This window comes from Lithobates pipiens, unplaced genomic scaffold, assembly GCF_037356315.1.
Source record: "Lithobates pipiens isolate NorthernLeopardFrog02 unplaced genomic scaffold, aLitPip1_a1.2 Scaffold_22, whole genome shotgun sequence".
Lineage (NCBI taxonomy): Eukaryota > Metazoa > Chordata > Amphibia > Anura > Ranidae > Lithobates > Lithobates pipiens.
In genome coordinates, this window is record NW_027507784.1 from 287,887,308 (window position 1) to 287,910,676 (window position 23,369).

General features: G+C 45.2%; 1 protein-coding gene across 3 annotated transcripts in view; it reads left to right on the plus strand.

Annotated features, from left to right (window-relative positions):
* LOC143924717 (kinesin-like protein KIF19) overlaps positions 1 to 23,369 on the plus strand; it is a 109,593-nt gene that overhangs the window by 1,301 nt on the left and 84,923 nt on the right. For 2 of the 3 annotated variants that reach the window (XM_077449143.1, XM_077449144.1), the window contains exons 2-4: positions 2,305 to 2,385; positions 11,144 to 11,254; positions 22,372 to 22,459. In XM_077449143.1, the coding sequence (XP_077305269.1) occupies positions 2,305 to 2,385; positions 11,144 to 11,254; positions 22,372 to 22,459 (280 nt within the window). Of the gene's footprint in view, positions 1 to 2,304; positions 2,386 to 11,143; positions 11,255 to 22,371; positions 22,460 to 23,369 lie in introns of those variants that run through there. The other variant, XM_077449145.1, reaches the window with a different exon arrangement.

Below are 23,369 nucleotides of genomic sequence, written 5' to 3' on the forward strand. Positions count from 1 at the left end.
TGTCTTAATGTTCACTGCAGCACAGTGCATCTTGATGAAAACAGGGCTTAAAGTGGTTCTAAACCAAATTTTTTTAATTAATAGCATATCAAACACAGAGTGGTGCTGTGGATACGAAACATGCCACGTCCCGATATCTGGATTTATTAGACAGAACAGTTGTTGAAAATGATGGACTTTATAGGCATAACGCACAAAGGATTTTTAACAAAATTTATTTACAAAAATAAAAAATACTTAATGCAAAGCATACATAGATTTGCACAAAACACTGATTGCCTCGGAGCATAACCATTACACTGTCAATGCAGTCTGTTTAATTCATAAATTTATCAAAGACTCATACATTTCCATTTTGCTATGACAAATAGTAATTAACATAGGCAAAGCAAGTAAAAAAACAGTAGTATAGACAGTGTAGCATAGATGACTCAGCTTGAAATTGCCCTACATGTTACGTGTTATACAAACACTTCATCAGGAGCTTTGGCATTTTATTCCCTCGTACAGGTAGAGTAAACGTGTGTAGATGAGCGGGGGATAGTAGTATGGACCTAGGCGTACAGCCAAGTACAAAGGATACTTCTTAATCCTAGTTAGGAAGGTAATCTAGTGGTTAATGAAGTTGAGAGGAGAATAATCCTTACTTATAGATTTACCTGGGGATCTTCCAGAAGTAAAATTCTCCAGGTGCAGTAAATCCCAGCATAACCCAAGAATGGGAAATTGTATAAAATTGATTTGTTGATAGGAGACCACCATAATCTTTAGACCAAAGGATTAAAGATATTCCCCCGCTCAGAGACAGCACCACGTCACTTTAACTGAAAATTGCGTGGTCGTGTGATGCTGTACCCAAGCAAAATCGATTTCCCCCACAAATAGAGCTTTCTTTTGGTGGTATTTGATCGCCTCTGCGTTTTTTATTTTTTGCGCTATAAACAAAAGAATAGCGTCAATTTTGAAAAGAACGCAATGGGGGTTATTTACTAAAGGCAAATCAACTTTGCACTACAAGTGCAAAGTGCACTTGGAAGTGCAGTCACTGTAAATCTGAGGGGTAGATCTGAAATGATGGGGAAGCTCTGCTGATTTTATTAACCAATCATGTGCAAGCTAAAATGCTGTTTTTTATTTTCCTTGCATGTCCTCCTCGGATCTACAGCGACTGCACTTCCAAGTGCACTTGTAGTGCAATTTCAAGTGCACTTTACACTTGTAGTTTGCACTTGTAGGGCAAAGTGGATTTGCCTTTCGTAAATAACCCCCAATATCTTTTACTTTTTGCTATAATAAATATCCCACATTTTTTATCAAAAAAAACATTTTTTTCCCTCAGTTTAGGCCGATATGTGTTCTACATATTTTTGGTAAAGAAAATTGCAATAAGTGTATATTGATTGGTTTACGCAAAAGTTATAGCGTCTACAAGTTAGGGGATAGATTTATGCCATTTTTATTATTATATATATTTTTTTACTAGTAAGAACGGCTATCTGCTATTTTAATCGGGACTGCGACATTATGGCAGACACATTGGACACATTTCTTAAACCATTATACAGCGATCGGTGCTATAAAAATGCACTGATTACTGTGTAAATGTCCCTGGCAGGGAAGGGGTTAACTGTGTTCCCTGTATGTGTTTCTAAATGTGGGGGGATGGGACTGTCTAGGAGGAGAGAGAAATCGGTGTTCATGCATAGTATGAACACACGATCTGTCTCTTCTTCCCTGAAAGAACCAGGATCTGTTTATACACAGGATGTGTTTATACACACAGATCCCAGTTCTCGCTCTGTCTCGAGCGACCGGTCATCGCGCCTGCAGGGCCCACACTGCGGGCACGTGTGCGTGGCCCTGGTCGCCAAAAGGCGAAGTGACATAAGGTAATGTCCTTTCGCCCAGGCGTGCCATTCTGCTGCAGTAAAACTGCAGCAGCTGGTCGGCAAGCAGTTAAACATCCTACAGGTTTCTTCAACAAAATGGCGGCCGTCTGCACACAGACACTGACTCTCTGTTGCATAAATGGAATGAGATGAATAAAAGAAAGCTGTAAAGTGAGACCTGAGACATGTTTCACTCTTTTTGGGGGTTAATCTTAGAGGCCGAAAGGGCCAAATGGGTCTGAGGAGTTCTCTATAGGTGGATAAGAGAAGCCATCTCTTACCCATCTCATTACATTTATGCAAGAGGGAGAGTCAGTGTCTGTGTGCCACCATTTTGTTGAAGTCTACCGGAACCTGACAAGCTGATTGTGTCTGTCTTGCAAGAACTGTGCTATTTTCATTGTTTATCTTACAGGTTGCCTTGCGAATCCGCCCATTTAATCAGGTGGAAATAGAGAGAGGTGTTGAGTGTATTACATACAAACTTGGTGAACAAGTAAGTAACAGTATTTTTTTTAATACACATCTAACATTTAAGATTTTTATAAAATATGTATGTATATGTTTCCACTTACAGCATCTAATGCCCCATACACGCAAGCGTAATTTCCATCGGAAAAACCCTGCATGGTTTTTCTGACAGAATTCCACTCAAGCTTGGCTTGCATACACACGGTCACACAAAAGTTCTCTGAACGTTTGACCGTCAAGAACGCGGTGAGGTACAACACTACGACAAGCCGAGAAAATTAAGTTCAGTGCTTCCTAGCATGCGTCGAATTGTTTCGGAATTGGTACAGACGATTGGAATTTCCGATCGGAACTTTTTCCGACCGAAAAATAGAGAACATGCTCTCAATCTTTTGCTGGCTGGAATTCCATTTTTTTTTGAAGCACGTGATTAGAGCCAGAGGCTCTAATAGGCTTCAAAAAAGGATGAGCTTAAGGTGCAAAGCACTGCGCCCAAAGCCCACCAGTTGTGTTACAATATCGAATGAATATTCTCTATTGTAATACTGATTATCCTCCTGGGCCAATCAGGAAGCGGGTGCTCAGACCCGTCACCTGATTGGCTGAAACTAGATCTGATTGGATTGGCCTCCAGGAGGAGGAAGGAGAGGACGCAGGGGAAGCAAAGAAGCAGCCGCCCGCAGCCCGGAGAGAAGCCATCGCTGCCCGTAAGATGGTGTAAGTACAGGGCCCTCACTACTTGAGTGAACTCCTGTGACCCCTGTGACCCGACTGACTGGGGGGTGCATGTCGCCAGGCGGATTGTTTGCCACCCCCCCCTAAAAAAAACACCATCTGTTCTCTGTTTCAGGGACAAATTAGGCCCAAATCTTTGCCTGAATTCGCACCTGAAATGGAGCCAAAAACGCACTGGACCTCTGTTCAGTTCGCTCTGCAGTCGCTCCGGAGATGTATGAACTGGCTCCATTGAGAGTCAGTCAGCACAATCTCCTGTCAAGCGAATTGGATGAGGTAAAACCAGTATCCAATTCGCACTAGTGTGAACCCAGCCTAAAACTAAGTGGGCCTCACAGAGTATTTTACCAATATAAAACTCCTGTTGCAAACTATGCCTAAAAATTTGTTTTTATCTTAATGCAGACTTCTGAGAAAAGCAGTGATACTATACCACAAGCAAGAAATATGATTTTTGTGGGCTTTCCATACACAATTCCCAAAAATTGCACTTTATAATGGAAAGGTCATTTTTAATAAGATTATTTAGACATGGATAAGGCAGAATGAGCCACTCCTTCCTATCCCCTTCCTGTCCCATTCCTATCCCATTCCTATCCCGTTCAAATCCCATTGATTGACATTGATAAAGTTTGCAGTGGGCATGGGCACAGAGAATCTGCCCTATTTCCATTGTCTGTGTACATCCATGTATATTTATATATAGTTGTGTTATTACTTAGGTTTAGGGTTTATGCAGGAGTGTAAAGGCAGTATCTGCCTCCCCCCGAGCATGCACTAGGGCTTGAACATTTGATGTCATTGCCAAAAAATGGGTTTGTTCAAAGACTGTTGATTCGGTTATGTCTTACTTTCTTGTCATTTCATTTGACATAAAGATATACTGTTACATGATTGGCAAATAGTTCTTCAATCACTATGATGATTATTGGAAGACATAATTTAGCTAGTAATGCATGCTTTGGCAGACACAAGTACTGGAATGGGGATCTGATTTAATTGCTATCATTAAAGATAGGCTGTTATGCTGCTATGATGATAAAATATTTTAGTGAATGGATTTTTTTTTATGTATTATAAGATAGAACCTTTGGAACATTGCTATTCAATTAATGTTATTGCTGTGTAATTTGGTTGTAAGCATTATGGACAATTTATTTGCGTGGACTATTATTATAATGGCACTGAAGATTTAAACAGGTGATCAATACATGAAGATTAATATGAAAATCAATAACTAAATGAATAAACATTTGTTGTAATGAATAATAGAGATGGTGGTTTGAAGTGCAGCTTTGTATCACTAAACACTGTATGACTCCCGCATCCTTCTCTTGAAATCTATAAGTGCAAAATAGGCAACATTTTATTCCTTATGGGAGATGGTAACCCAGCAAATGTGCATGTATGGGCAACACCCATTGAGAAATACAGCTTGCATTTTAAATTGTGTCTATGCAGTTATGTAGAGGGCACCAGCTTCCAGAAGGACCAAAATATTGCCTAGCACTGAGCACAATCCAGAACCTGAGGTCTATGTTCACATTTATGAATTCATTTAAATGGATTCAGAGTGCTAAACATGTATTTCAAGATACGTTTGCATGTTTTAAATGTTTTCAAAGAAATTCAATTTACTTATTCCTTTAATGGTAAATGTGGCTCGGAAGATAGATTTCTCCAACGATTTGGTAGACCGCGCTGGAGGGGATGAAAGGGACTGATCAGGGTTTTTAAATAATCTCCCCAAACTCATGCAGTTAGAGCAATGTGCTGTCACTTTAAGGCCCGGTTCACACTGGTGCAACATGGGATCCGACATGTGAGAGCACAAGTCGCATGACATGTAAAATTTAATGTTTCCCTATGAGAGCCATCTTAAATGATCCGATACAAGTCACTCCGACTTTGGAAAAGGTTCCTGCACTACTTTTGGTCTGACTTTGATACGACTTCAATGTAAAAATTTACATTAAGTCTGATCAAAGTTAGAGTTCCAGAAAATCTCTGATCTATGCTCAATAGAAAAGAAAAAGCTCTGTATACTATACTTGCCCTTTTGGGCATACTGCCAGATGATTGGCCATCACCCACACAAAAAAATATGTTTTTGGCTAGCCTGTAAGCTAATATCTCAAAGCTGGCTCTCACTCACCCCACCTATTTTCACATAATGGTGCAATGCTGTGAATGTGATTCTAGATAGGGAATCATTTGCTTACGTACACAGGGGCTGTCCAAAAAAGTATACTAATATCTGGTCCCCTTGGCCCTCCACCTTAGGTTTGCCTGTCTCTACTGCCACATCCCCATAAGATCAGTTTGACAGTGCTGTTACTCCATGATAACATTTACAGCTGTACATGCCAATTTGATTTACAGGTCCATCCTCCTAAATACTTGATAGAGTGTTTTCATGTAGAGTGCTCATGGTTCTTTCTATACCATAACAATAAATTTAATGGTATATACCGGAATGGAATGTGACTGGAATTGTATTCCCTCAATTTTAATGTTACTCTTAGTTGTCTTTAGTTTTATGTGTAATCAGTTGTTAACTTGCAAACCAAAAGTCAATAAAAATTATTTGACTTAAAGAGTTATTATTGGAGATAGACATGGCTAGTCGCTGAGAGTGCCATCAAGAGAGCCAGCAGCTAAAACAACAGAGAGGGTGACAACTCTGCACTGTTTTTACTGCAGAAGAAGCATTGTCATTGTCATCGACCAAAGGGTCCAGTGTTATTGAATAACCTGGACTGTAGCTGATGCTACGGGACTTCTTCCTTTGTTACGTCTGTATTATCCTTTTGCATTGTAGGGAGAGTTTAACTGAATATTCATTAATGCAGAGGTGCAGCAGCCATCTTTAATGAGACCACTTTGCAAGGCTCATCTATGGTGTGTCTCTAGTGCAGGGGCAGCCATTTTGTCTGGGTCTAAGTTAGTCCTGGAGGTGACTAATGCAATAGAGCAAAGAGAAAAGGTCTACAGGTAGGTGGGGAAAGGGCAGAGGACTGTCTTGAAGCAAGTGTGTGGGGACAAGACTGAGCAGCTGCTGCTGGCAGAACATATCCCTGCCATAGCTGATCACAATTGGGTGAGAACTCAGAGAAGCAAAGAGACCAAGGACCTTCACCCTCGGAGGATGTGAGGTATGTTTAGGGCACCTGGTGGGATAAGACTGCAGGGCAATTCCTATCCATGTCTGAGGCCTTGAACTGAACCAGAACAGTTTTCCAAAGACCCAGAGGAGGGTACTCTGGGTCTGGTAGGAGACTAAAATTGTACAAGTTCATCAGTTGTCTGCAGGGAACTGTTGTGCTTTCTTCATGGGCCCCAACTTTACTGGCCAACATTTTTTTTCCATCAATCACTGGCCATTGGGAGCCAGTTATGACTGCAAGTTATGACTGTCTTTATGGCCTGTTGCTGGTAAATGCTGTTTAGTTCTGTTAACTACTGTTAGTCAGAATACTGCAGGTATTTAACCATACCTCTCAGAGTAATGTTATTGTCTTACTGATTGTTCATATAAGTACACTTGCTCGTCCTTTATACTTTTAGGATATACTTGGAATAATAAATTCTTTGAAATAACCCAAGGTGTGTCAGTAAGTGCTGGGTGAGCAAGGTGCATCATCTTCAGGTGTGCAGAGAAAGTACAAAAGAGTTTAGCGGCTCCTCTGGGGTTAACTCTACACTAGATTTTCCTTTTGCTAATATAAAGCTACTTGTTAAGAACTCTTGTGTTGTGTTGTATTTCCCTTCTACTAACACCTCTGAGTGCCTACTGGCTACATAATTTTTGTTTACATCTACAAGTGACAGAGAAGTGACATGTATAGTGGAAATTAACTTCTGGGATAGGGGCTCAGCTGAACATGCAGAAACGTGAGGAGAGCTTGTGTATCCTGATTTTCTGCTGCATTGTCATTATTAGGCCTTCTTATCCAACAGCAGAATGGCCAGGTTGAGTGTTAGGCAACTCCTGTATGTCACATCCATGCTCTGTAGAGGTTCAGTTCTCAGTTTTTGTCCATAAAATCTAAGGCCCTTTTTACACTGCTACACTGTGGTGTGGGTGCAGCACAGTGTACCTGAAGTAGGCAACCTGCTCTTTCCAATAGATTTCTTTTAGATTGGGCATTTATGGTGCGTTTTCTGAAAGTGCACCAAAGATTTTTGGCACTTTCAGAAAATGCACCAAAAACGCCCAATCTAAGCGTGGGTAATCTACACCAAAACCACAGATACACTGCACTACACCCCATGCTGCAAGGATACTACAACGGAGCAATGTGAAAAGGGCCTAAGCCTTTGTACACATGGTCGGACATTCCGACGGAAAATTTCTGATCGGACCGTGTTGTCGGATAATCCGACCGTGTGTGGGCTACATCGGACTCTTTCTGTCGGAATGTCCAACCAACAAAGTTTGAGAGCTGGCTATAAAAATTTTCCGACAACATGATCCGATCGGACTTTTTTTCCGATCGTTTGTAGAGAATTACGATCAGACAAAGTGCCACGCATGCTCAGATCAAGATCCTAGACCAAAGCTATTGGCTACTAGCCTGAACGTAGTCCCGTCGTAACTAAATAACGTCATCACGTTCCGAACAATCGGATTTTCCAACAACTTTGTCTGACAGCGTGTGTGCAACACCAGTTTCGGAAAAAAATCGATGGATTTTGTTGTCGGAATGTCTGACCGTGTGTACAAGGGCTAAGACTACGATGACCCTAGAGCCTCAATTCTGGCACTTTTTATCTCAGAACTTAAAATATTGCTAAAGTGATTATAAATTGAACTTCCGTTTACATTTTTATGTTGATTCATAGCAAAAGTTTAAAAACACTTTAAATCTAAATAACTAGAAAAATCAGATTGGGAAACTTTCCTCTCATGTTCATGGATGCTTTGTTGACCCCACACCAGGCAAGCCAAATTTACTTCAACATCATTTGTGCTGCTGAATCTTCTACAAATGTAACCATTTAGTAGTGAGTATCACTAATGCCGCGTACACACGATCAAACAAGCGGGTGGAAAAGTCCGGCAAACTCAAGTTCGCCGGACAATCCCCCCGTGTGTAGCCTCAGGCATACTTTTTTGACCCGAAAGTACGGCGGACTTAGAAAGTAGTTTTACACTCCAATCTTCCCGCCGGACTCGCATTTCGGCGGACAATCCGGCCGTGTGTATGCCAGTCCGCCGTACTTTTGAATTGAACGGACTTTTCCCGCCCGGAGAAAAGTCCGCTCATTTCGAGCGGGTCTCCAGGTAGGCAGGGCCCGCGAAGGATACGTCACTGGCCCCGCCGCCTGGTATGGACTTAAAGGGGAACCCCAATGCCGAAAAAAATCGGCGTGGGGGTCCCCCCAGGTCCGCATCAGACCCTTGTCCGAGCACGCTACCCGGCCGGCCAGGAAAGGGGGGGGCGAGCGAGCGCCTCCCCCCCCTGAGCCGTACCAGGCCGCGTGCCCTCAACATGGGGGGTGCCTTGGGGAAGGGGGGGCCGTGCGGCCCCCCCACCCCAATGCACCTTGTCCCCATGTTGATGAGGACAAGGGCCTCTTCCTGACAATCCTGGCCGTTGGTTGTCGGGGTCTGCGGGCGGGGGGCTTATCGTAATCCGGGAGCCCCCTTTAATAAGGGGGCCCTGGATACCGGCCCCCCACCCTATGTGAATGAGTATGGGGTACAATGTACCCCTACCCATTCACCTGTAAAATAAAGTACAAAAAAAACACAACACACAGGGGTTAAAATACTTTATTGCACAGCTCTGGGGATCTTCCGTCTTCGGGGGTCTTCTCGCCGGACTCCTCCGCTATCCTCTTGCAACTCTTTTACTAGCGGAGGAGCCCGGCTTTCTTCCTCGCCGCCGCCCTTCTTCCGACTTCGGGGGTCTTGTCCCCCTCTTCGGTTCTTCTGCCGGGCCACCGCGCCTTCTTCTAGCTCTTTTACAGGCGGTGGCCCGGTCTTCTGCTTCTGCCGCCGCCTTCCGTTCTTCTGTCCTTCTCTTCTTCTTCTTCTTCTTCAGATGTTGCCTCGCCGAGTCCTCCGCTCACAATGACGGGAACCGTGCACGCGGCGACTTATATAGGGACAAGGGGCGGGGTCTTCGGTTGATGTCACATGGGTTGATGTCACATGGCGACAGTCCCAGCATCCTCCGGGACTGTGACATCGTAAGGGGGCAGGGTCACCATGTGACATCAACCCATGTGACATCAACCGAAGACCCCGCCCCTTGTCCCTATATAAGTCGCCGCGTGCCCGGTCCCCGTCATTGTGAGCGGAGGACTCGGCGAGGCAACATCTGAAGAAGAAGAAGAGAAGGACAGAAGAATGGAAGGCGGCGGCGGCAGAAGCTCACCGCCCGCAGACCACGACAACCAACGGCCAGGGTTGTCGGGAAGAGGCCCTTGTCCTCATCAACATGGGGACAAGGTGCTTTGGGATGGGGGGCCACGCGGCTCGCTCGCCCCCCCCTTTCCTGGCCGGCCGGGTAGCATGCTCGGACAAGGGTCTGATGTGGACCTGGGGGGACCCCCACGCCGATTTTTCGGCGTTGGGGTTCCCCTTTAAGTCCATACCAGGCGGCGGGGCCAGCGACGTCTCCTTCGTGGGCCCCGCCTACCTGGAGACGTGCTCGAAATGACCGGACTTTCCTCCGCGTTTGTGGGCGAGTCCGTTCATTTCAAAAGTAGGGCGGATAGTACGGCGGACTTAGTACGCCGTATTAGTCCGCTGAAAAAGTGCCGTGTGTGGGCAAGTAGCCCGTTCGGAAAGTCCGACGGACAGTCTGGCGGGAAGTCCGCCAGACTAAGTACGTCGGACAGACGGCTACGTGTGTACGCGGCTTAAAAGGTGAAGCACATTGCAGGTGGTTTAGCAATAGTACCAGGCCTTAGGTGTAGTTCCAGCTACCATCAGCAACTTCTCTTAATTTGATCAAGGACGTAAGACTTACTGAGCTGGCCAGCTGGGAATGTTTCTATTTCAACCTAAGTCTAACGTCCATGGCAGCAAAAGGATTACGTGAGACCACTACAGTCATTGTAAATGAAGGTTTCTATGGATGTAGAGCATTCAGCACTGATAACTGAATATGAGTAGATTTCTTTTTCGGCAACCATGGGACAGTATTGAGAGGAGAATTCCTCCAGCCGAGTCATTGTATTCTCCCAGTGGGGGAAGCTGTCCATTGGGAGAAAACAGTGATTATTGCTAGTGGCTATACTAGCCGCTAGCGATAATCACATGCAATCTATCAACTTGGTACATTTAGCATGCCCTTACATGGTTTGAGTCTCGGACGGTTCCTGCTGGCCTTAGACCACCCAAAAATGACAGTTTCTTCTATCCTTTGGAGACTCCACTGCTCTGTGCTTGAGTCCTTGGGTACGCACATCTACTGTGGCCATTACAAGGGCCTTGTTTTTCCCTGCTGGATTTTTTTCTTTATTTCATATGATGAGAGGTGCTGGAACATGCAAACGTTGGTGAGAGCACCCAATATTTCCAGGAGAATTGGAAAAAAGTCAAGAATTATAGGAGGCAGATCGAAGTTGTATGTTTTGCCTCAACCCTCAAGACTACACCTAAGGCCTGGTTCACACCTATGCATTTTTTAGTGCGTTTTCAGTTTTGCAGAAACCCACTACAGTCCATTTAACATGATTTCCTAATAATGTAGTTCACATCTGTGCATTTTATGGAAAGGGCCAGGGACTTTTTTCTGGTTTTAGGTTCCATAGACTTCAGTGGATCAAAAGTGTGTGTTGAAAAACACAAAATGCACCTGGAATATGCAAACTACAACCTGCATAGGTGTGTACCGGGCCTAAAACCAAAACATTACCTTTCCATGGATTGAAACGAAAACATTTGCAACTCTAACAAGAAACAGAGATTTGAACATGGCCCATTAGATCATACAAGACATACAATTCATTTCCAGTTTTAGTAGTAGACCCTAAAGCCCCTTCAGATACTGCTGGTCCATAAATAGTCTCCCTGTGATCTCTTCTTTCAGATACTGCTGCTGAAGGATCCATCGGGAGGGTCTGAGGACTTCCTGCGTGCAAAGCGTTCTAGAGACAGGACCTTTGTATTTGATGCTGTGTTTGATCAGGATGCTACCCAGGTAAATTTTCGTCTGATTCGTGTAGATGCACCTTTTCTGTGATATCAGCATAATAGTGAGCAAACTGATAGGTGACCCACTACATATTAGGCAGATTGAATGAATCTGATACATTCTAGGTGAATCTTGGTTTGCAAATAATCATATATCAGTTTTCTCTAAATTAAAGTGTTTGTTAACCCACACGGTTAACTTTACATTATCCTCTTTTTTTGATTTATCTAATGTCCCCCTGTGACTGTGCTTTAGTAAAAATGCAGCTATATAATTTGTTTACTGATTGCAGATCAGCGATCATGTGACAACCCACCTCTCTCTTCTCTTAGCCCAACAGATGCAGTGGTTGGGGCTGAGGATCCTCCACTGATGTCATTCAGGAGGGGAGGAGGAGAGAGGCGGTCCGCCCGCTGCATCTGTCATGCGAGAGGAGAGAGGCGGCATGTCATGTGATCGCCGATCTGCCCTCAGTAAACAATGTATATAGCTGCATTTTTAGCACAGTCACAGGGGGACATTAGATTAATCAACAAAGAGGATAATGTAAAGTTAACCCTAACTGGAGCAGCAGGACGGGAGGGGGCGGCGCGGACATGGAGCTGACAGTCAGAGGGGGGATGGGGGAGATGAGAGGATGGAGGAGAGGACACAGGAGACACAGAGCAGGGCTGCAGATGACGGAGACACGTATGCTCAGGGCTGCCTTATCAAATGGGCCCCGCAGGGCACTGCCCGGTGGCCCCAAGTGCTCATGGGGCCCCATCAGGGCTAGCTCTGATCTAGGGGGATGCACTACTAGCAAGTTACTTTAGTACCGTAGCATCCATATGGGGGTGCGGCGGCTGGCGGGGGGTGACACCAGGAAGAAGCTGTAGTGGGTGCCGTCGAGCACCCCCCATCGGTAAAGTGCGTTGATTTTCCCCTGCTCTGTTTGCCAGAGAACTTGGCAGCAGCGATGTGAAAGGGTAGAAGCGGGCTGCGAGTGTATCTTATTCCCCCGTGTTAGGTTCGCTGCGACACCGCCCACCTTCCTGCCCTCTCTCTTAATTGGCCACAGCAGAGGGCCAATCAGAAGACACTGGGTAAGCACCATGGGGAATGTAGTTGCAAAAGATTGCCCCCCCCCCCAAGGTGTGTCCACAGACAGCAGGCTACAGCTCCCAGCATGAATGCACTCTGCTGGGGTAAAACCTGGAACCTGGAAAAAAGCAGAGGAATTGAGTGCTACAAAAGAAGAGAACAAGAGAGAACTGTGCTGGAGGGAGCCACGCTGTACTCGCACCACCACGGGGGGAGCCACACTGTACCCGCACCACCACAGCGGGAACCACGCTGTACCCGCACCACCACAGTGGGAGCCACACTGTACCCCTATACCCACACCACCACAGCGGGAGCCACTCTGTACCACTATACCCGCACCACCACAGCGGGCACCACGCTTTACCCCTGTACCCGCACCACCAGAGAGGGAGCCACGCTGTACCCGCACCACCAGAGAGGGAGTCATTCTGTACCCCTGTACCCACGCCACCACAGCAGGAGCCAAACTGTACCTGCACAACCAGAGAGGAAGCCACACTGTATCAGCACTACCAGAGAGGGAGCCACGCTGTGCCCACACCACCAGAGAGGGAGCCATGCTGTACCCCTGTGTTTTTTACCACACCAGGTGATGCCAACCCTAGTGACGCCACTACTTTAGTCTTTAGCAGGGCTGACTGTGCGGGTAGTGGCAGCACTTTCTGCTTTCCATCTCCAAGGTGTCACCTTTATTGCCGAATGCCTGTCTAGGCAGCTCCACTCGTCCCAAGCCGGGAGTCTGTGCAATTTGCTGCTGATTGTGGGAATATCTCACTCACGCAAACCATGTGAGTGGAATAGCGAGAGAAAGGATTTGGAATGAATATTTTTAGGGTGCTGCATGTGAGCTATCCAATCCCTGCTGTGCCTGCACTGGCAGCCCCGCCCAAAGTCCTGTGGACACACAGACGCAGTGCTGTGCTGGAAGTATGGAGGGTGTGCAGTGGGTGGCAAATTGGAGCACACACACACACAAATTTGAGTCAACCGCCCACTACCACCTTGACAATGGCATATGCCCCTCCTTCTGATTCTCTAAATTAAAAAGACTGTCAGTTATGCTTCTGAAAAGCAGTTCATGCATGCAGGGGCGTAGCTAGAAATCACAGGGCCCCATAGCAAAATGTTGTATGCCCCCCCCCCCCCCAAAAATGAACTAATGCCATTGAACAACAGATTACCACACTCATGTAGCACAGTACCCAGGCAACAGTTTATATTCATTTTGAACAACAAAGTATGCAGTATACAGTATGCATCCCCTGAAGGACACACATGCATACCCCCATCAGTACAGACACCCCCTACCTCAGTGCAGACCCCCCAGCAGTACAGACACCCCTCAATACAGACACCCCCCAGTGCAGACCCCCCCAGCATTACAGACCCCCAATGCAGACACCCCCCTCAGTGCAGGACCCCCCAGCAGTACAGACACCCACCCAGTGCAGACCCCCCCAACATTACAGACCCCCCTCAGTGCAGACACCCCCCTCAGTGCAGGACCCCCCTCAGTGCAGGACCCCCCCACAGTGTAAACACCCCCCTCAGTGCAGGACCCCCCTCAGCGCAGACCCCCCTCAGTAGTACAAGCACAGAGCGCCAGGAGAAAGAAGAGTCATCAGTCTTTAGCAGTTCCCTTCTCTACACGTGAGGAAAAATTATGCTTTCCTGTGAGCCCTTGTAACACACATGTCACTGCTCTACTTACTGACACCACCCACAGCCCTACTTACTGACACCATCCACAGCCCTACTTACTGACACCATCCACAGCCCTACTTACTGACACCACCCACAGCCCTACTTACTGACACCATCCACAGCCCTACTTACTGACACCACCCACAGCCCTACTTACTGACACCATCCACAGCCCTATTTACTGACACCATCCACAGCCTTACTTACCGACACCATCCACAGCCCTACTTACCGACACCATCCACAGCCCTACTTACTGACACCATCCACAGCCCTACTTATTGACACCATCCACAGCCCTACTTACTGACACCATCCACAGCCCTATTTACTGACACCATCCACAGCCCTACTAAGTTTCACCATCCACTGACCTACTTACTTACACCATCCACAGTCCTACTAACTGCAACCATACTCTGTCCTACTAACTGACACCATCCACTGCCCTACTGACACCATCCACTGCTCTCTTGACCCCTATAATCTTTCCTACAAACCTACTACCTACTACTGGTCTCTTTATACTGCCCCACTTTTTACTGACCTTTACATACTGCCCCACCTTTTACTGACCTTTACACACTGCCCTACCTATTACTGACCTCTACAGAATGCCCTACCTATTACTGACCGCTATACACCATCCTACCTATCCCTGACCTCTATACACTGCCCTACCTATAACTGACCTCTATACACCGCCCTACCTATTACTGACCTCTATACACCGCCCTACCTATTACTGACCTCTACACACCGCCCTACCTATTACTGACCTCTACACACCGCCCTACCTATTACTGACCTCTACACACTGCCCTACCTATTACTGACCTCTACACACCACCCTACCCAATACTGACCTCTATACACTGGCTTACCTATTTATGACCTCTGTACAGCATCCTACTTTTTACTGACCTCTATATACTGCCCTGCAATTAGGCCTAAAACTAGTTGCTCACTGAAGCAGTGGCGTAGCATGGGTTGTCAACGCCTGGGGCAAGGCAAGTCATTTGCGCCCCCTAACGATCGTGGACAGGCCAACCCTGCCGCCGCACATGACCCCATATGGCCAATCACAGGGCGCCGGAGATTGAACATGCCAGCCAGAGCGTGGGGGCACAAGAAAGTAAATTTAGAAGGAGGCAGCCAGAATTTTGCCCCCCTATATTTTTTGCCCGGGGCCACGGCCCTCTCTACTCCCCCCACGCTACGCCACTGCACTGAAGTCAACTTTTAAGTAGGCTAAGTTTGTATTTTTACAATGACATTAGTCATAATTTCAAGTAGATCTCCACCTCTCAATGGTTGCCTACCCCTGCTCTAAATGCTGCATCACCCCGGTTGTGGGGAACTTGCAGCGCAGACCATTTTATTTAAATGGATTGTATTTGATGAGCGGTAGTGCAGAGGGGGGGCCCAGTGCATTACTTTGCCCAGGGGCCCACGATGCTATTAGGATGGCCCTGCGTATGCTGTCTCCAGTGTCAGAGCTCAGCAGCCCTGATATATTAGAGTCAGCGCAGAGAGGGGAGGGTAGAAACTGTCAGGATCAGCCAGGTATTACAGTGATACAGGGGGCCAAATGACATAGCACAAGCACTGTGCTGTATATAATGCTTAAAGGAACAGGATCTTTATTTTATTTTTTTGGGGTTAACAAACACTTTAAACATAGGCACTAAATTGCAGCATTTTGGAACAGTTTAAAAATATATTTGATATTTTTTTTGCATGTAGTGATTACTGAATTATAAACAAGAGACAATCATCAGTTTTGCTATATTCTGTTTACATCCCTAAATGTATGCCAAAAAATGATTGGAAATGGAAATTCTTGATGTTTTTCTTGGCTCAGATATTGCAGATAATTATTTAAAATGCCTGAAATAGCTCTATATATAGCTTTACATTTTAAATGATATTTGAATGCATACAGAATCGTGAAGTTATTTTACTTTAGTAGGCAAAGTATTCAGCAAAAATCAATTGTAACTTAGCATGAACACAGTGTAAATTTAAACTTATCTACCAATAGTAGCATTCTGTCTGATCTACCAATTGGATTATCTTTCATAAAAAATAAATAAATAAACAAAAAGTAGTGGTGCACCAAAATGAAAATTCTGGATTGAAACTGAAAATTCTGGATGCACTTGGCCAGAAACTGAAATTGACAGTTTTTATATATAATTGTATTATATTCAACCTTTTTATTAATAGTTTTTGAAGCAGGGATCCCATTAAGAGGTCAGCGGTCTATTCGGACAGCTTAAAAAAATGAAGGCAGATGTGGTGGCCTTAGTGGAAACACATGCTGAAGTTCCTATGCTTAGAGCGCTTCGGAGCCCTTGGATAGGTTGGGCATATCACTCTGTCCACGCTACGCACTCCAGAGGTGTCTCCCTACTGATTGCTAAACACACCCACTTTGAGCTCCAGGATTCGGTCATAGACCCTCTGGGTAGATTTGTATTTATAAAAGCAAAGCTGCATGGGGACGTGTTCCTTATATTGGCATTTTATATACCCCGACCCTTCCAGTTTGGTGTACTGACAGAGGGCTTTAACTGTATGGCTCTCCACCCCGCTGCCCCAGTGGTGTGGATGGGGGACTTTAACAATGTGTTGGACAGGTCTCTAGGATGACAGACCCCACACAGGTTGTGCCGTGCCCCCTACTGATGAGTTTTGCCTGGCTTCTCCACGATTTCCACTTGGCGGATTCGTGGAGAACCAGGCACCCAACACAGCAGGCATTTACCTGCTTCTCCGCCACCCACCAGTCTATGTCCCGGATAGACCTCATACTTTTCTCCAAATCACTCCTACCTAGGCTTACGGATGTGGGCCTCTTGCCCAGATCACTGTCTGATCATTGTCCATATTGGGCAACACTCTCCTTGCAACAAGCACACCCCCTGACAGCGTGGCGCCTGAATCCCTTTTGGTTGACTCTCCTGCCGGAGGATAATGACCTGGAATCGGGTTGGAGGGCATTTTTTGAGACCAATGAGATATCAGCACGACCACACATAGTCTGGGAAGCATTTAAACTGCATGACTTTACTGACTCAAATTAACAAGTTGAAAAGCTCTTCCACAGCAAACATAGCAGAGGCTACACGCGCTCTACAGGCTGTGGAGAGGGACTTTATAAATGACCCTATGACAGAAAAAGCAGGTAACCTTAGAATATGCTCCAGAGCACTGGATCAATTGATTTATGAAACATCTAAACAGAAGTTGTTCTTTCTCAGGCAGAGGTCGTTTGAGCATGGTGAACGAGTGGGGAAGCTGTTGGCTTACCTAGTTCATAGCGAGGAGAGACCCCCAGTAGTGATCTCCCTCCGCTCGCCACAGGGTGTGCTTGAGACTGATCCCTTACAGGTCACGAGGTTGTTTCATTACTTTTTTACCTCTCTTTACACCACCACTGTCTTGGATGACCTCTCCCAGATGGAATCCTTTTTGATGAGGCTACATTTTCCCCACCTGACTGAGGAGCAGACCCTAGAACTAGAAGCACCTCTGACAAGGGATGAAATTGTGTCTGCTGTTGCTGCGTTTCCGTCATCCAAAGCTCCAGGCTCAGATGGCCTACCGATAGAATTCTACTCTACTTACCTAGAGCTGTTGGCCCCTAGGCTGCTGATGCTATATAACTCTATTTTTGAAACTTCCGAACTTCCGGCGACCATGATAGTGCTTATCCCCAAACCTGGGAAGGAACCGCCCCATCTCTTTGTTGCAGGTGGATGTCAAGATACTTGCTAAGGTTCTTGCCATCCGCCTCAATAAGGTGATCCTTTTGTTGATCCATGGGGATCAAGAAGGATTTATGCCGAGCAGAAACACGTAGTTTAACCTCCGTAGACTATTTATTAACCTCCAGACCCCCCATGATGATGCTGGTACTAGGATAATAGTCGCCTTGGACACTGCCAAAGCGTTTGATTCCGTTGAGTGGCAGTACTTATGGACCTGCTTGGCCAAGTTTGGCCTGGGGCCCAAATTTATTAGGTGGATCCAATTACTCTATCAGAATCCAGTTGCCAGGGTACTGGCGAATGGCTGGCCCTCGGAGCAATTCCCTCTTTCTAGAGGTACTAGACAGGGGTGCCCCTTATCGCCTCTGCTATACGCTCTGGCAGTGGAGCCACTAGCCATGGTGATTCGAGCACATACGGGAATAGTGGGTCTGCGCAGGGATGGGATCACGGAGAAGATCAGCACATATGCAGACGATACTCTACTTTATCTAAATGACTCAGACCAATCACTCCCCCTAGCTCTAGCTCTGATAGAAGAATTTGGCACATTTTCTGGTCTAAAAATCAACTGGGACAAGTCCCAAATTCTTCCCCTGGATAGTTATCCACCTTCCAGAGACAGAGTCCTGCTTCCTTTACAGAGGGTAGATATTATTAAATATCTTGGTATCAGGACGACTAGAACCCCGTCAGACTATATCCCACTTAACATAACTCCTTTAATTGACATGATCAAGTAAAAGACGCAGCTATGGGCGCATCTCCCACTGGGGGTAATGGGTCGCACAAATTTGATCAAAATGGTCCTTTTTCCGAAAAGCTTGTACATGCTCTGGCACTCTTCTGTTTATCTGGTCCTCAAACACTTTAAGGTGATAGAAACCCTCCTAAAACCCTTTGTATGGGGCAAAGCTAGGCACAAACTTCCATGGCAGAAACTTAAACAACCCACTGACCTGGCGGGACTGGCACTGCCTGACTTTAATTTGTATTATCTAGCAGCTCAGCTATCGCAAATTTTCCACATAGACAAAACAGACAGGTTTCTACATTTCCTGTGCCCGACATGGACTAGACTAACATTAGACCCGATGGTGGCGATTGTTGGAAGGATGGAGAGGGAGGGCAGGAGGGCGGCCACTACATCCCTTTTATACCAGTACAGGAAGGTATGGAACATAGTTTCTGCGAGACTGCACCTGCCACCCCTGCATGAATATACCCCCATATGGAGTAATGGGACACTCCCAGAGTTTAGACGGATCATGGGTAGTGGATTGTGGAGCGGCAGGGGCATTTTTTTACTTGTCTCACATAACCTCTGGTGGTAAATAAAAATCTTTTCATGACTTGCAGTCTGAGTATGGGCTCCCAAATAACTTTTATTATAGATACATACAGCTTCGTCATGCGTATCGTGCTCAATTTCCCCTAGACGATCTATCCTTTGCCCAAAATCTTCTGATGGCAGCGATTAAGAACCCAGATCCAAAAAAACTCATCTCACAGTTTTATGTTATGTTGTCGCTTCCTTCCATGACCGTGGCTGCCTTTGCACTAAAGAATAGATGGGAGAGGGAGATGGGGCCTATTACAGATGATGAATGGAGTGATGCATTGGACACCTGTAAACTAGCATCGCCCAAACTCTCTGACCGACTAACCCAAGTTTTTATAACGCATAGAGCATACCTCACACCGCTTACAATTTCAAAATATAATCACACCTATTCTAGCACCTGCCGTATGTGTACACAAGTACCTGGTACTTTCTTTCATCTCCTCTGGGAATGCCCTAAAATTCAAATGTTCTGGTCGCAGGTGGTGAGATTCCTACATGACACAATGGGCTCCCCCATAACACTTCAGCCGAAACCGTGTCTTCTGGGAATCTTCCCAGATCCTGACTCTAATAAATATACTAAAATATTCTTACATGAAACGCTATTTTCTGCACGGAAAGTTATTGCCAGAGTCTGGATGAGACCTGATCCCCCAACCGTCTCACAATGGGTCGGAGAAATTAATAATGTACTGCCATATAAGAAACTTATATACACCCATAGGGGATGCCCCTCCAAATATCAGAAGGTTTGCAACAGATGGCTTAAGAACTCTGCAACATGCACGCAATAGTCTGATTTCAGATAGGTATTGTTCTATACTCTGGTTAAGTATATGGAGAAGTGCCGGGAGTTGGCGGGATGGGGTGGGTGAGGGGTGGGTGGGTGAGGGGTGGGTGGGCCCATGGAGGTGGTTGTATGACTCTGATACTAATTCGAATACTATGCACTGATGTACCTATTTCTGTGAAGAGCATATTGTAATTATGCATAAGAAGTTAAACTGAGACGAACATATGTTTCGATTTTGATACCCTTTATTTTTTGTATGCACCACACTTTTTTTCAATAAAAAGAACTCATGTTAAAAAAAATAGTTTTTAAATCGATTTTCCGTAAAAAAAAAAAAAGCTCAAAAAAAGCTTAAGAAGAATGCATACTGTACCTTTAAATTTTATGTATTTCTTCGGACTGGTCCCTTGTGTTTCCATTGCTTGTAACGCACCTTCCCATTAACATGCATTGAAAACGCTGCAAAAATGCATTGAAAAAACGCACCCGTGTTGTGTTTTTGATGCAGTTTTTGAGTCACATGACCTATGAAAATCAAGTCAAAATTGAAACACATTTTTCAGTGGATTATTGGCATGTTTTCTTTCTATCAGCAAAACGCCAATAATCTTATTTTTGGCCCATAATTTTGGGCTGCTGATATAGCGGTGCATCCCTAAAAAAGAGAGTTGAAATTTGCTTGTCTGTAGATCACACAGACAAGTCTTATGGCTTAGATCCTTTTCCTACTTGCGCGGTCATGCAATTCTGTACCAAAACTAAAGTTTTATCATTTTTTTGAGACAGGTAGAGATTTCTTTTGGGGGTATTTAATCACCATTAGGTTTTTATTTTTTGCTAAAAATATTAAAAAAAGACCGAATTAAAAAAAAAAAATTTTTTTTCTTAGTTTCTGTTATAACATTTTGTAAATAAGTAATTTTTCTCCTTAACTGATATGCGCTGATAGGATGGGATGCACTGATGGGCATGGATAGGCTACACTGATGAGCACTAAAAGACTGCACTGATGAGGCGGCTATAATATGCAGCACTGATAGGTGACACCTATGGGAATTGATGGGTGGCACTGATAAGCAGGTACTTTATTAATGCCCACTGTACCCTGATTATCTGTGCAGATCTCCCATGTGAGGAAATGCCGCTGATCGTCTCTCCTCTCCTCACACACTGTCAGTGTGAGGGAATGAATGCCAATAACTGGAATTTCTTTGTTTACATGTGATCAGCTGTGATTGGACACAGCTGATCACATGAGTAAAGAGCCTTGTGTTTGGCTCTTTACCGTGATCGGTGATGCACCATGTCCCAGGGACAGAGCGCACCACGAATCACTGCACGCCCCCACAGACACGCAAGTGCGGCAAAGGTGGGACAGCATTATATGACATCGTCCCAGAATGAGAGAGTCATTTGACAATACAGCAGGCGGGAGGGACCTTCATAAGGTACAATACACAAATGAGTGATAAAATTGGTGACCTTTATCCTTTTTACAAAAATGTTATATGATGTTTATTGTTCTGACCTGCAGATGGCACTATAAAGATAGTTATAGACATTAGAGGCCAATGATGTAAACCAGCCCTTAGGCCGCATACATTCTTCGTGTAGCGGGAACTTACATTCCTGGTCACTGGAGAGAGCCAGGAAAAAGGCTGGTCTCTCAGAAAGGAGATATAAATAGAAAAATTGGTGTATATAGTGCTGACATGCAAACAGTCTCTCAGAAGGGCCTGGTGATTCACACGGAGGACACACTGAAATGTGGGAATGTGCTTATAGTGTTGCTGGGTTGGCTTAAAGGTTCTAACACAATGATCTGGAGAAACTGTAGGTCATCTGCCACGATATCTGGGACCTCTAACCCTCACCTCCTTAACCTTTTTCCAATAAAACTTTGAAAAGACAAAGGTGACTGGTGCCCAATATTCTTTCTCGATCCCTCATTTTAGCCATGGACTTAGCCCTGGGGGTGAAATGCTATCCTGCCCCTGCCTGTGGAGATGTCTTCCTGCCTTTGGGGTGTTAGAGGGGAGCTACATAAACATATACTAACCTGCAATGTTTTTAGGATTTGTCAACTGGTTGCCTTTATTTTCACCTAGCGATCCCGCCAGTAACACACTTTCTTTCCCAGGGTGACAACTCTCACTCACCCTATTGTATCTATAGGGTAGCGATGCTGCCCTAGGACAGGAAGTGTGTTAGGACTACAGAACTCCTCCCCATCTCCTTATCTCAATTATATGGGGGAATGTGCTGAAGTTCACAGAGGTGCAATGAGCAGGGCTAATAACATTGCTTAAGGTTTCTGTGCAGCATGAACAAAGTGTACATGATGTCAGCAATTTTGATCCTTTATGTTGAAAATGCATTTATTTCAAATTTCTCCACTCAAGATTTTTTTTTATTTCAGGAACACGTCTATGAATCAACTACCAAAAACCTGGTTGATGGCATTGTTAGAGGATATAATGCTACAGTGTTTGCGTATGGCCCAACAGGTAGTAATGCATCTGAATGTAAACCATAAAGCAAGAAAATTGTGTTCTTAACATTATAGTATATGAACACAGGTAAATGCACTACATCTCAGGCCTCCAATAGAGAGCGCCTCAACATGCATGATAATATCTACATACTGTATTACCCCGAAAATAAGACCGGGGCTTATATTAATTTTAGCTACAAAAAACACACCAGGGCAGGGATAGGCAACCTTAAAGAGGTGAAGATTTACCTGAACAACATGGGAGAAATCAAAGATCACCGGGCACGGTGTCTCCTCCTCACACCTGCTTTAAACCTATAATTGTCCTACTACCCTGTCGCAATCGAATGCATTGCACAGCAATTATGTGTTTAAATTAGGTGGTGAGGATGCAACATATCGCCTCCCCACCACCTGTCAAATGCACTTGGATTGCTTTACAGAGGAGCAGCAGTGCCTGCTTCACTTGTGAATGAGCCCTTAGTTGCATTCAGCAGCAGGACCTTCAGAGCTCACTCACACGTAAAGTAGGGGGGTGGTAAAACCCTGCAGTTGAGTCACAGTTTTGATTGGAGTTTTTGTGTGCTTTCAGAAAGGGCACCAAATCCGCAAGATAAAATAGAAGCCTATGGCTAAGCACAGCAAGCCTGCAGTTAAAGCTGAAGGTACACTTCACTTCACCCACGGTGTGGATAAACCACAGCACATCAGTGTGAAAGCAGGCCTATACTATTACACCCAGTGTATTGCTTCACGGAAAATTTCTTCTTTTCTGCTGCTGGTACCACTCTGGAGTCTGCTAGCTGGGATAAGAGGTGTAGTGCAGTTGGTATCACTCTGCATGGGACAGGAGCCGGCACTATAGAGGAGACATCGGCTTATGGGGCTCTTGCTCCCTACTACAGCTCCAACTTTGCAAGTAG